Source organism: Columba livia, chromosome 13, assembly GCF_036013475.1.
Source record: "Columba livia isolate bColLiv1 breed racing homer chromosome 13, bColLiv1.pat.W.v2, whole genome shotgun sequence".
Taxonomy (NCBI): Eukaryota; Metazoa; Chordata; class Aves; order Columbiformes; family Columbidae; genus Columba; species Columba livia.
Genome location: NC_088614.1, coordinates 20972109 through 20984859, shown reverse-complemented (window position 1 = coordinate 20984859; position 12751 = coordinate 20972109). Strand labels below are relative to the sequence as shown.

At 46.1% G+C, this 12751-nt stretch overlaps 1 protein-coding gene across 3 annotated transcripts in view; it reads left to right on the top strand.

Annotated features, from left to right (window-relative positions):
• The first annotated feature begins 839 nt into the window (after positions 1-839).
• NFATC3 (nuclear factor of activated T cells 3) overlaps positions 840-12751 on the top strand; it is a 76098-nt gene continuing 64186 nt past the window's right edge. For 2 of the 3 annotated variants that reach the window (XM_065028493.1, XM_065028492.1), the window contains exon 1: positions 841-1209. In XM_065028493.1, the coding sequence (XP_064884565.1) occupies positions 1110-1209 (100 nt within the window). In that variant the 5' untranslated portion in view covers positions 841-1109. Of the gene's footprint in view, positions 1210-12751 lie in introns of all 3 variants that reach the window. The other variant, XM_065028494.1, reaches the window with a different exon arrangement.

Genomic DNA, 12751 nt, shown 5'->3' with positions numbered 1-12751 from the left:
AAGGTGCTCTAGCATTTCTTAGACTGCAGATTCCAGACACGCCGGGCCAGTGGTGGTTCCCACACTGCTGGGAACAGAACTTCCTACTCAGGAGTGACTTAAATTCTGCATTTTCTTTTGCCCTTTTGTTTCCCTTTCAACCTTAATGCAAGGCAAAACAAGGAGTGAGGGTATGTTGCTGTGTGGACAGAGCGTTCCGAGATGCCTGTGCTGTGCAGAATGGCTGCTCGGCTCACTCTGCTGGCGGAATACGCTGCTAAACAGGGTTTTAATTATTCTCCTCGTAGCTGCTCCATCTCCCCTGTTTCCGAGGGGCCCGAAGGTGAGTGGCTGGCAGCTCCGGCTCGGTCAGCCCGCACCTGCCGTCCGAGCCGCGCTCCCGAGCCCACGCCAGCGCGCCTCGTTACCCGAGCGGCTGCTCAGCGCCAGGAGCACCGCCTGCCCGCACGCGGAGCCCGCGCCGCAACGAGCGCGCCCGTCCGCCGCCCCGCCGCGCGGGACGACACGTGGCACCTCAGCCCGCGCGGCGGCCCCGCCCCTTTGTGCTCAGCTGGCCGCACCGGATTGGCCGCCAGCTCCCGGCCGACCAACCAACTACAACCCCCGGCAGGCCGCGGGGCTGGGGGGGGGCGGCTGGCGCGAGGCCAGCTCTCCGTGCCACGTGATGTGCCGCGAGGCGTCCCTCCTCCCTCGGCGGCATCCGCGCGGGTCACGAGGCGCCGCTGGTGTCGCCGACGTCACCGCCAGGGACCAACGGCGGGAGGCGCGGGGCGGGGCGGGGCGGCCGGCGCGGGCGCGGCCGGGGGGGGCGCTGCCGGGGGGGGGCGCTGCCGGGGGCTCGGCGGCGGGGCGGGGGCGGGGCAGCCGCGGCCCCGAGCGGCCGCTCTCCGCTCTGAGTGACAGAGGCGGCCGGGCTCGGCAGCGCACGCTCGGGCTGGAGCTGCCGCTCGCGCTGCCGCCTCCCGCGCGCCCCCTCCCCTCGGCCCGCGGCGCCATCCGCGGTTATGAGGCGGCCCTGAGGGGCGGCGGCGGCGGGCAGCGCAGCCGGCAGGAGCCCGGCGCGGCCCGGCAGGGCGACGGGGTCTCGCATCGCCTCGCCGGCCAAACCCATGACTACGGCAAACTGCGGCGCCACCGACGAGTTCGACTTCAGGCTGATCTTCGGGGAGGACGGGCAGCCCGGCCCCGGGCCGCCGCTGGGGCCTGCAGGTGCGCTCCTCCGCAGCCGGGTCGCGGCCGTTCCGCTGCCGCCGGGCCGGGGGGGTCGGCTTCCTGTTTTCCTCAGAGTAGGGCGGGGGGGGGGGCGCTGCCGCTGCCCCGCCACCGCGGGAGGCGGGAGGCTGGAGAGCGGGGCGGTGGGGAGCGGCGCCTCCTCCTCCCTCAGCCCGCGGCCGCTTCACGGCGCCGCTCCCCTCGTTTGCGGGACTCGGGGGCTGCGGGGGCGCCCCGGGGGGCGCGGTGCCGCCGCGGGACCGGGCCGGGGCTCTCCGGGCCTCTCGCCGCCGTTCCAACTTTCTTTGGGAAAAAGAACCCGAGAAGTGGCGTCGCGCGGGAGGAGCCTCCCCGGGGGCGCTGTGGCTTTGCGGGGGAGGCCCCGGCTCTTGGGGGGCAGGGAGCGGTTTGCATCGGGTGGGCCTGACCCCCCTGGACCGGCGGCGGCCCCGCGTCCTGCGATCCCCTTCTCAGGGCCGACCGGCCGGCGATCCGCGCCGCTGCCCCGGCCGGGGGAGGGCGGTCACGGAGGCGCCGGGAGGTCCAGCGTGTCGCGGAATTGGGCAACAAAGCATTAATGGGGCTGGACCCGTCGTGTTGGGGGCTCTTGCGAAGAAACGTTTGAGCCTCGCTCTTCCCCGTGTATAACGCGTTAGTTTCACCGGTCTGTGCTTATAAACTTTGTGTACGTGCGTGTCTCTGTGTGGATGGACCCAGCGCTGCGTGTTGGGATGTGATGGCTGTTTGGGTCCAAATGTACGTATATTCCCGCATTTCAGAGCCCTTCCATTTTGTCATGTTTTATAGTACTGGAGCCTGAAAATCCTATTTTTAAAAAAACTCATGTTTCTTTAAACTGCAGAAAATAAAGTGCTGCCTGTAAATTGTGATGTGAGGAATCGATAAGAGCCAGCTGTGCCGTGTGTAGCTGTACCAGAGTTCGATGGCTGCGTGCTTTTTTCCTGACCTATTTGAAATAAGTATTAATTGGCAATGCACTGTTTTAAGTCTAATTGGTTAGATGATAAGATAGCTCTGAACGTGGTTGTATCCAGGGTAAATGATGCAGCCATGTTGTTTGTTCTCTGACTCGGCTGTCTACATAAATTGATTAGAAAAACAAAGTTAGATACTGGCTGTATATAATCCAGTGCGAACACTTGGGGTTCATTCTCTGCAAAATCTCCAGCTTTCTTGATGCTGAGATCTAGTTTACAAATTCCTTTAGATAAGGGGATATTTTCTTGCTTGTTTTCCAACTTAGTGGAATAGCAGATGGTGCTTTTGGGGAGGGGGCCTGAGTTCTTCTAGCGCATTACCATATGAAAACAATGGGGAATGTTAATAAATTACGACAAAAATAATCATGACGTCCCTATTTCAATTCTTTCCACATAAAACTAGTAGTCTAAACTGTGCTTCTTTGTCAATGGTAGATGAGAATGAGAAATGAAGTTGCTTAGAAAACTGGAAATATTAGTGGCACTCAGTTAACTTTTATAATATCTGTATTTTGGTAGCATTCCTTAACTCTGACTATAGAGGATTTTCCATGCTTGATAAGTCGAAACTGTTTTTAAGGTAAATTTGACGATGTGGCATTCAGAGCAGGGACTGGTGGGTTTGCTGTGGCTGCCAGTAAGGAACTGTAACCCGCGTCCGCAGCTCGGTGGTGTCACTGCTGTGTGCAGCACTGGAGCTGATCTCGCCCGCTGGGCGCAGATGTGGCCTTCAGGGGTTAGAACAGGTCTCTGCCTCCAGGTATTGTTGTAGAAGGGTTGCCAGAGTTTAGCCCTTGATTCTGCTCGTGTATTTTACATACGAAGAACTAGATTTCGTGCATTTTCCCCTCTTCCAGGTACATTAATTAGTGAACAAAAGTCTTTAGATCTCCCTAAAGCATATATTTAATAACCCCCTATCACTTGTTTCAATGAAAGTGTCAGTTGTGCCCCAAACATAAGGTTGTGGGTTTTTTTCATGTTGTTTTTTCTAATATATGCTAACAGTAAAATGTGTAGATCACGGGACAAGTTCCTTAATTTGAAATAACTAGTTCTGAAGTTACTAAGTCTTCCGTGATCATGGAGAACACTTGACAGCATGTTCTCAAGCTTCACGCTGTATGTCTCTAGAAGGTCTGGTTGGCGTACTTGTGAGAGAAGTGCTTAGTACTAAGTTCTTGTGTAAATAACACAAAACTACGGTAATGCTTTCTTTTATGCTGTGACTACTGTAGTGTTGTGAGGTTTTTATTATTTTATATGGGTATATATTTTCTTTTTAACTGTATTCTTAATCAAAAGCAAGAAAAGGTGAGGTATTCTTCAATTTCATTTAATATACTTTTGATTTCTGAACCACTGCAAAAGTGCTAGTCCCAGGCGGTAGATTACCCCTTTAATGACATGAAAGGGACAATAAGAGAAATTAAAGCAACCGGGATTCCGAGTTGTTATACAGAACAACTTCAGAGGTTTGCAGAACAGTACAACTAGCATCCCTCGTTTTGTGCTAAGGGGCAGGAATTGAGACTGACGTTCTGCGTCGGGCTTGTGTGCTTGATCTGAACACGGTAGTTCCTGCTGGAGAGGGGGACGTACGAAAGATGGTTTAAAGATGCTCGGAAGTCTGTAGTCTAGTACCGCAATGTTTGCAGCATACTTCACCTGAAATTGCAGGGGTAGCCCACTTCATATAGCTTGTGAACTGAAATAAAAATTTACTCAGGTGGTTGCTAAATAAGAGGTTGTCCAAAGCTCTTTGGGTACTTTTAAATGGAAATTAGGTATTAAGAACCTTCTGCAAAAGCTCGCTCTCCTTTTCTCTGATAGTTTAGTGTCCTTGTCCCAAAGAAAGAAACTACCACTTCCATTTTGTAGTGTTCAACACTGAAAATAGGTGTTGCAGTTTTAGGTACCAGTGAGCTTTGTATTTTCTGACAAGATAATTCCGGCTTCCAGTGACCAGAGGTAATGCTGTAGAGCACTCCGAAGTGAACCAAATCTCTTTGGTGTACTCTTTCTTGCAAACTGGATTGGTTATTTGCAGTAGCATCTGGTTGCATCTTGCCACCTTATATCTGCTGCATCTGAAATGCCTAAGCAGGCATTTGAATCCCAGCGCCGTCCAGGCCCTGAGCGGCCTGCTGAAGTAGGCTGGGGTGGAACTGACCGTGCCAGTTGATGTGGTTGAGGTGCCACCATCTTTGCTCTTTTCAATGAAGAGATTTTTGAGATGTCATATGTGACAAATAATTGAATTTAACTACAATACTTTAACTACAATACTTTCCTAATGATACCCCCAGTGTAATTTTGCGAAGTTTGCCTAGAATCCATTAAGCATTAAGAAAATAAACTTTATTAAGCTCTTTGTACTGCTGTTAAAAATGGCTGAGGATGTGGTATACTGTTTTAATGGCAAACTTTGTGAAAGAGGAGCAAATACGAGTTGCTATGATTATTTCTTTACGCAAATTTTTATTTTAAAGGTTCATCTTCTGTTTTAAAGAGCGAGTTTTTACAAGGTAGGGACCTTTAAAGAACTTGGGGTTTGTAGTACCAAGCTGAGAATTCAGGATCCTGTAAGGTTCTGTAACATCCAAAATTGTTACATATTTGTGTGTGAAATGGGCAGTGACCTAAAATTAGGCTGCAAACTGTTCAATGTCCAGAAAATTAATTAATTAATTAATTAATTAGGAAATTCTGATAGATGAGTTACTGGTCCTGCTGTTTAGAATCCTGTCTGAAATATACCTCTTATTTCTGATGAGCTCTTCTAAGAATGAAAGACAGGCTAAGGTTTTATTACCCAGTAAAACAGACTAAAGTGTTGAATTTCACCCTAATATCCACCTTTTGTTCTTGGGTTATGAAACACAGGAGGAGGAATTCTTACATAGAGTCATAGAATGTCCTGAGCTGGAAGGACCCACAGGTCACGCAGTCCCACTCCTGTCCCTGCCCAGGACGCCCCACCGGTCACCCGTGTGTCCGAGGACGGTGTCCAGTCTCTTCTGGAACAGGGTCCTCCCTGGCAGGCTGCTCGGTGTCCAGCCCCTCTGGGGAAGAGCCTTCTCATGTCCCGCTGCCCCCGGCACAGCTCCTGCCGTTCCCTGGGCTCGGCGCCCACCCTTCCTCCTCCCCTTGTGAGGAAGCTGTAGATCTTTCAATATAAGCAAATCATCTCTAGTTTATTTCATTTGTTTTTCCAGATTATGAGTGTTTTAAAAGCGCCCTCCTTGGACTTCTGGTTCAAAATATCTGTTTTATTTTCTTGGAAATGATAACATGAAACAAGCTGAAAAGAGGATCTCTATATTTCCTGTGACTTAATATTTGGTTAAGTAACACTATTTAGTAATCTTGTTACAGATTAATCTCACAACCTCTCATACTTTTCTCCTGAAAAGTACAGAATAAAAACTAGTAAAAATATCCCAGTTCTGTGATGAATTTAGTGACAATTAATGATGAATTTAGTGACAATTCAAAACATCTTTGGGAGCTGGGGCTTCACTCTGGATAAGGACGGTATATCTGGATTTGGATCTTTACTTTATTCAAAAACTTCTATACTCTTGTTCTCCTTTGAGGTTTTTGTGTCTAGTTTGGAGCTATTAGCTTATTGGTTTGAGGCTGTTACTGAATATGAGGAGTGAAATACACGTTTCACCACTGTGGCTGTCAGAGTGCTACCTCATCTTTTCTGTTGCAGGTTCCGTGTCCGACCTCTTTGGTGTGTGCGTACTTGTGAGCTGCCTGCCGCTCGCAGTTACCTCCTGCCTGGCTGCTCAGGAGCTAGACAGAGTTCTCCGTAGCAAAAACTGGCACCATGTATGCGTCATTTAATTTAGCTATGTAGTAAAATTCGTAAACCCAATGATTTGTAGTGAAACACCATCACAATACTAGACTTTATACCTTTGCCTTGATAATTCATATGTAAAGTATTCTTCACTTCTTAGATGTGTATTCACGACAGGTGTTGCTGTCAGGGATTGCTGGTAGAGAGTAGAAAACAGCCTAAGCTCTTTACAGAAGTTTGCAGTGTGCTTGAACTTTTTGTTCTTTTCCCTAAAATGGTGATTAAGGTAAACAATACTAAGAAAGTCAAGTTATTGTAGGAAAGCGAGTAGTGTCATAATTAGACTGAATGGAAAAATCAAGGGCTGGATGCTGGCAAAAATCATGAACTTGGTGTGTGAGCTGACTGAGGGTTGTTCTTGGTGCAATTCATTTTTGTGATCACATACTTGTGATCCAGAACTGCTACGAATGATGCTTTCCTTAGCTGAGTAAAAGAAGCTTGCAAGATGTGATCTTCTGAAGTCTTTTTGAGACCATCTTGCTCACTTCTGTGGTTCACCTGAAGTTTTACTCCTTTTTAAAGTCATTTTATTCTGTTTAGATTTGGTTGCCTATATAAATTGTTAGGAGAGAAAGTCTTTGCACAGGATGGTAATTCTGTGGTTAACATGTACAATTTGAGTCATCCATGTAAATCCAGCTGTCTGTGCTGGTCTGTAAACGTTTGCTAAACAACAGTGTTCATGTGGATTAAGACTGGGATCAACTGGTGCAACTTCAAGAAAGGAATGAATGGGCAAGTTGCTTGAGTCAGTTTCTTTTGTTATCCCCTAGACATAAATGATACTTTTTAACAGAACTGTTTATTTATTTATTTATTAGATATTGAGCATTAAATGTATTGTGATAAGAACCGCCAGTTGAGGGAAATTCAGTTACTGTAATTGTATTTTACAAGCTAGTGGATGCTGGTATCTGTGCATGTATAGGGTTGACACGCAAGGACACAATGCAAATCAGTCATAGGCTGTGGTTATATAATCTGCTGATGGAGGGAGGGGAGGTGGGAAAACCAAACAGCTGCATCTGATCGAAAATAGAGGGTCTGTGACAAGAGCCTTGTGGCTTCAAGATAACTGAGAGATTCTGAGGAAGACCCTAAGGAAAATGTCTGCTAAAGTCAAATCTACGGTCAGTGGAGTGAGGGTTGCCGGGCCGTTAAGAGGAACAGATTCAGGTGGTAATCCTGGGAAGCTGGGACAGTTTAGTATCTTGGGTTTTTTCCCGCTCTGCTGGCAAAGTGAAGGCTTGCCTATTTGGATAAAGCTTGACCAGGACAAGAGCATTTGGGAAAATAGCATATTCTGTTGTGTGCTGTTGCGAGGCAGTTGTAGTTGCACTTGATCTAATTTAATAACTTCTATGGTTTGACGTATGTTTTTTGGATCCTCGTAGTGCATTGAGGATCATTATGTAGTGAGTCACTATGTAGCGCAAGGTTTTGAAAAAGGTGCCTAGTTTTGACAAAATGTCCCTTATCTTGTGTGTGAATTCATAGTCACATCTCAGCCTCTGCCCCCTTCCATCTGAGTTATGGGTCCAGTGCAAATGAAAACAAATCGTGTGAGCTGAGATCTGGGAGACCGGCATGGTACAAAAGCATTTGTGCTAATGCTTTTATCTTACATATTTCTGAAAATCAGAAATAAGCTCTTTCTTCAAAGTAAAAAGTAGCCCTCTGCCTAAAGCATGGTGGTCTCTTTGCTTTTGTTTGTGTTGTACAACTGCAGGCAGCTTATCACATCCCACCTGAAGAGTAGCCAAATAAGTAACGTTGCTGCGAATGAGTGAGAAAGGAGAGTAAATTGGGCCTGGGTCAATAGCAAGCAGTAGTTTGGCTGTTCACAGCAATAACGTAAATAGGGGAGTTGTTGCCTAAAGCTGCCCCAGCGGGCCAGGGAAGTACGTGGAGCAGGCTTGGCAGTAAGCCCAGCCTGTAAACCAACATCCAAGTCCTTGCATTTGTCCAGGCCTGCCATGTGGGGTTCGAATGACAGTGGAATTTAAGATGAGTGAAATGATGGGTAAGGCTAAGTAAAATTGCAAGGCAGCAGTCAGCTTATTCACAAGCCAGCATTTTTGTCTACCTTTAGTACGTCCATCTGTGAGCATTCTTGTAAAATACTGGCAAAATAGAGCCTGAAAAACATAGCGGTGGAGCTGTTTGGAGTGACGCAGGGGAGGTGAGTTCCAGTCTGAAGCTCTGCAGCAGCGGACAGGCCCGCTTCGGGCGGTGCTGTGGCCCGCGCGTCTCGCGACGGAACTGGACAGCTGAACTGACTCATTTAGGGGACGCTTCTGATTAAACGTCTCTGTGGCGCTGGATGCTTATGGTTGCTCTTCAGACAAAGGATGATAGGTGTGATAGAAGAGAAGGTCTTTTGTTAGTTCTGTTTGGGAGGCCTAGTCCTCAGTTTTATGTACCTGGGGGAAGGAGAGAAAAATCAATTTTCTGGGGACCTGACTACAAACAAACACTCTTTCAGCAATAAATTCATGAAAATAGACCTCTGAGTTTGGTTTGGGGTTGTGTTGTGGTGTGGTTTTGGGCTCCTTTTAAACTTCATTTGAGGCTGCATAAAAGGCATTTGTAGCTAGAAACATGAACAGGTCCTTGGAGCTAATTTCTTACTCCCAGAAATGTAGAATCATATTATTCATAGTAATATTTCAATTAATAGCAATTGCTCCTTTAAAAAATAGCTTCTGAGAATGCATTTTGAATATTAGTCATCACTTCTAACAATGAGAAATATTCTTAATATAGCAAAATTGCTGGATGGAGTTTGGGTTTTCTGTTGTTTTTTTAACAGGTTGATGGAGAGAGTTATTTTTTAGCTATTGTAGCTGTTCCTCTTTGGACTCACTCTTAGATCCTTTCAAACTGAGATCTTTCCATTTCTTACGTGTGAGGTTATTCAGGATTGCAGGAGGCCAATACCTTTGACTTCCGTGCTTGATGACAATCTTCATCTTTTAGTGGCCAACTTTTTTTTTTGTACAACAAATGCTGTGAAAAATGTTTTTGGTGGGTTTTTTTTGCTATTTTTTTCCCATGGTTTTTGTAAACAGAAAAGATAGGAAGACCACTTAAACATAAATTCAGCTACACGCAGCATTTGTACTCTGCTGCAGAGGGGACAGGAATATGGTTCATTGTAGCTGGGACAGGGCACAAACTGTTACCCTCCAAGTAAACGTGTTTTACTGAGTAATCCTTTATCTTCATACGCAAAATGAAAACATACTCTAAAAAAGGAATGAGGAGCTGATAACACATTCAGGGCGCATTTATTAAGCATTAGTGACAATGATTCACTGCTTTTGATGGCTGCATAATGGGCTGTAATAGCGTCTACAATGATTTATGGCTACTCCTGTGCATCTTAGATGCTTTCTAGTAGTTGTTCCCTAAATAAAGATCACGAAGGAGATGGAGTAACTGTATGATTACAAAAGACTTTAATGGTGTCATTTGGGATAACTGTACTCAAGTGACAAGGCCACAAGAGAATGTGTGGTTTAATCCAAATAACCAATAAGAAAATTTGTCAACATTTTGTGTTTTGTGTAGCTTCTTTTAGATTAGGTCAGAGTCTCTGCATTTCATTATTGCAATTTGTCAAATGCAGGCTTTCAAATTGCTTCACTTTTTCGGCTGGGGCAGGAGGTTAGGCTGCCTAGGTACCGTGTGCGGGGAAAGCTGCGCTGCTGCTGGAATAAACGCAAGCTGTTTGGGACTCTGAATGGGCGCAGAGTTCAGGGCCTGCATGTGGCACGGTCATGAGGCGTGCTCATGTGGTCTCCTTTGTATTTGGGGATCATTCTGAAGGTTGCTGAAAAAATGGTGTTTGTGCTCAGCTTCAGCCTCCCCATTCTCATTTGGCTGTTTAATTCTTCTCTCTGCCTGTTACGCTTACTGTGCCAATCTTAGCAAAGTGAATTGAAGGTGTTTCTCGTCCTACATTCATGTGAGCAGCTGGAAGAACAGGAAAGTTTCAGATTATCATTCTGGCTCTTTTAGTCCTTTGATGTACAGAGCCTGTGAGTTTGTGCACCAGCACATTAAAGCTGTATTCTAAAATCTATTGGTGAAAAGCTGTACTGTTAATGATTTGAATTACTGATCTGGTAAGATCGCCTGCTGTGGAATGGTTTGACAGCTGCAGAATACAGTGTAATTTTTCTAAGTGTGAGGAGTTCCCCAACTAGTTTGTTCAGGTACTATCAGTGCCGGTTCTCAGCCTCCGTGTCACGCTGTTTGATGAACATGCCCCATTTCAGTCTCCCCTCTTCTCACCGTTGTAACCTCTCCCCACTCAAACTTCTTGCCTTGGCTTACTGCATTCCTTTTCTGCCAATTCTCACAAAGACCCTAGCCTATGTCATCATACTCTCCTATAAACTAAATTTCCTCGTTTCTTGCCTGTCTTATTTGTTTGCAATGGCCCTACTTACACATTCTTATCTTGGAAACTTGCCTTCTGCTCAGTGCTTGCTTCAGGACTGGAGCGGACTGTAAACCCGGAGGCTATAAAGTAGCAGGTTGCTGTCAGCAAGCTCATTGGTGTTAGAAGTTGATACCTTGTGGTAAAGGCATCCGTGTAGGTAGTTAGGTGAGGATATCAGTTTAGGGGTATGGCATAAACCAGAACTTCAAATGACTGGAGAGTCTTTTATGGAGCCTGTTAGTTTTGCCCCAACAGAAAAAGAGTTAGCTTGTGGATGATAAACTGCCCTGCCATACCAAGAATCTAGACAAAGTTCGGCTGGCACCTACAGCACACCATCTCCTTATGCTCTTCAGTCAGTGTTTGCCTGATGTCCTCCCGTATCTTTATGAGCAGTCTTCTTCCTGTGGGTCAGGCACAACAGCAGTCCTGGAGCGCTCAGTCTCCGCTCAGTTCCCGTGCCTGCACGTACCGGGTGCTCCGGGATGGCAGGGCTGCCGTCATGTCACAAATCCTAGCAGCCGATCATAGCGAATAATAACGTAGCTCATCTTCAGAGCAGCAGTGGCAACTAGGCTGTTAATACTATGTGTTAGTAACTACTGCACAGATGTATTTTGTCATTTTAAGAATCTCTCCAAAGGCCATAGTGTATTTCTTTATATCTCTGAGCTACTGGGTCGCGTTAAGCCGACTTTCCATCAAACACCGAATGGCAAATGCGGCTTCATCAAACTGGAGGGCAAGAGCTTCCGTTTTGCGTAGAGGGGTATTGTGCAGTAGGGTGCTCTTGAATGACGTGCCACAGAGGAAAACAAGCAGCACAGAGAAGCCCAGAAAACTTTGAGGGTTTGTTTTTTTTTCTTTTAAAGCAAAAGTAAATATATTTTTAACTTGTTATGAGTATTAATGAGTAATTCTTAAATACTAAGCCACAAGCTCTACAAAGTTTTCATTTAAGGACATGCTTCATAAACAACCAAAAGTACCAGGAGGGCTGGAGAGGGCACAGGTGTGAGCACTACCCAGCACTTCCGGCTGCTATTTTCTGCTCTTGTAACTGAACTTAGAATGACTAATTCTTGTTGAACCTTACAGTTACCAGCTGGATTCTTTCCTGCCTCGTGCATCACTTTTTACCAACGTATCTCAAAGCACTCGGCTATGAAAGATCAGAACAACTTGTGTTTTGTATTAAAAAAAAAAAAGGAAAAAGCCTCCTCAACCAAGATTAACTCCATTTGCTGCAGCAGAAGTACATGATTTTCTGAAAAGTACTTATGGCTTAAGCAGATGCATTTGATTTTCATGTTTATTTAGTCTGTTTTTTCTTACACATCAAATAAAATGTCATGACTGTTATTTGCCTATTTGGAACTTAATTCTGTTACTTCAGGGTGAGGGTCAAGGTATGCTATTCTGGTTTAAACAGGCCATGGCCTAATGGTTTTGTTGCACGTTAGGTTTTCATTTGGCGGTGAAAACACCTGCAGTTCCTGTCCTGGGTGCTCCTTTCTGCCCATGTCCTAAAACTTGCTATCCTGTCAGTTGTAGATATGCAGGTGTTTATGTTAGCACACTGCAGATCTGATTGCCAAAATGTCCGGGTTAAAAATACCTCTCTCCTCGTTTCCCCTCCCCCTTTGTGTGCGAATGTGTGTGGGAGGGTAGTTGCTGCTGAAAAAAACAACGTGTAGTTACGCCCTGAGAACCAGCATGTTCTTATTTTATTCAGTATCCGTTGTAAACATCTGATATGCTGTGTTATTCTCACGCTTAAGCTAGTACAGCTTCAATATTTGTCTGCATTTCTACTGAGGATAATTAATTCTTGTCCAGACTAGAATTTGGAAGAGACTCATTGATGAGCTCCCACTATTAAGAAGACTGGTGTTTTCCTTGCACGTTTCCAGTGATCTTGCTTACCATGAGGAAATGAGTGAAATTGTGACGGGCACGACAGGGCTGCCCCTAGCGTTCGTGATTGATGAGAGTAAAATGTGTCCGGTTTGAGTAACCTCAGAGACCATGAAGCAGGGCACAGAATCTCTGAACAGGGAGAACTCCTTCATGGAACGACAATTGTTATAAATCATCCTCTTCTCTAAACTTAAACCTGCACTACTGTTTTGCGTGCTGCTAAACTTGGTCTACAAGGATGTGTCTTCCTCCTGCTCCACCTTGCTATCTTAGTTGTTTTCACAATGTATACAA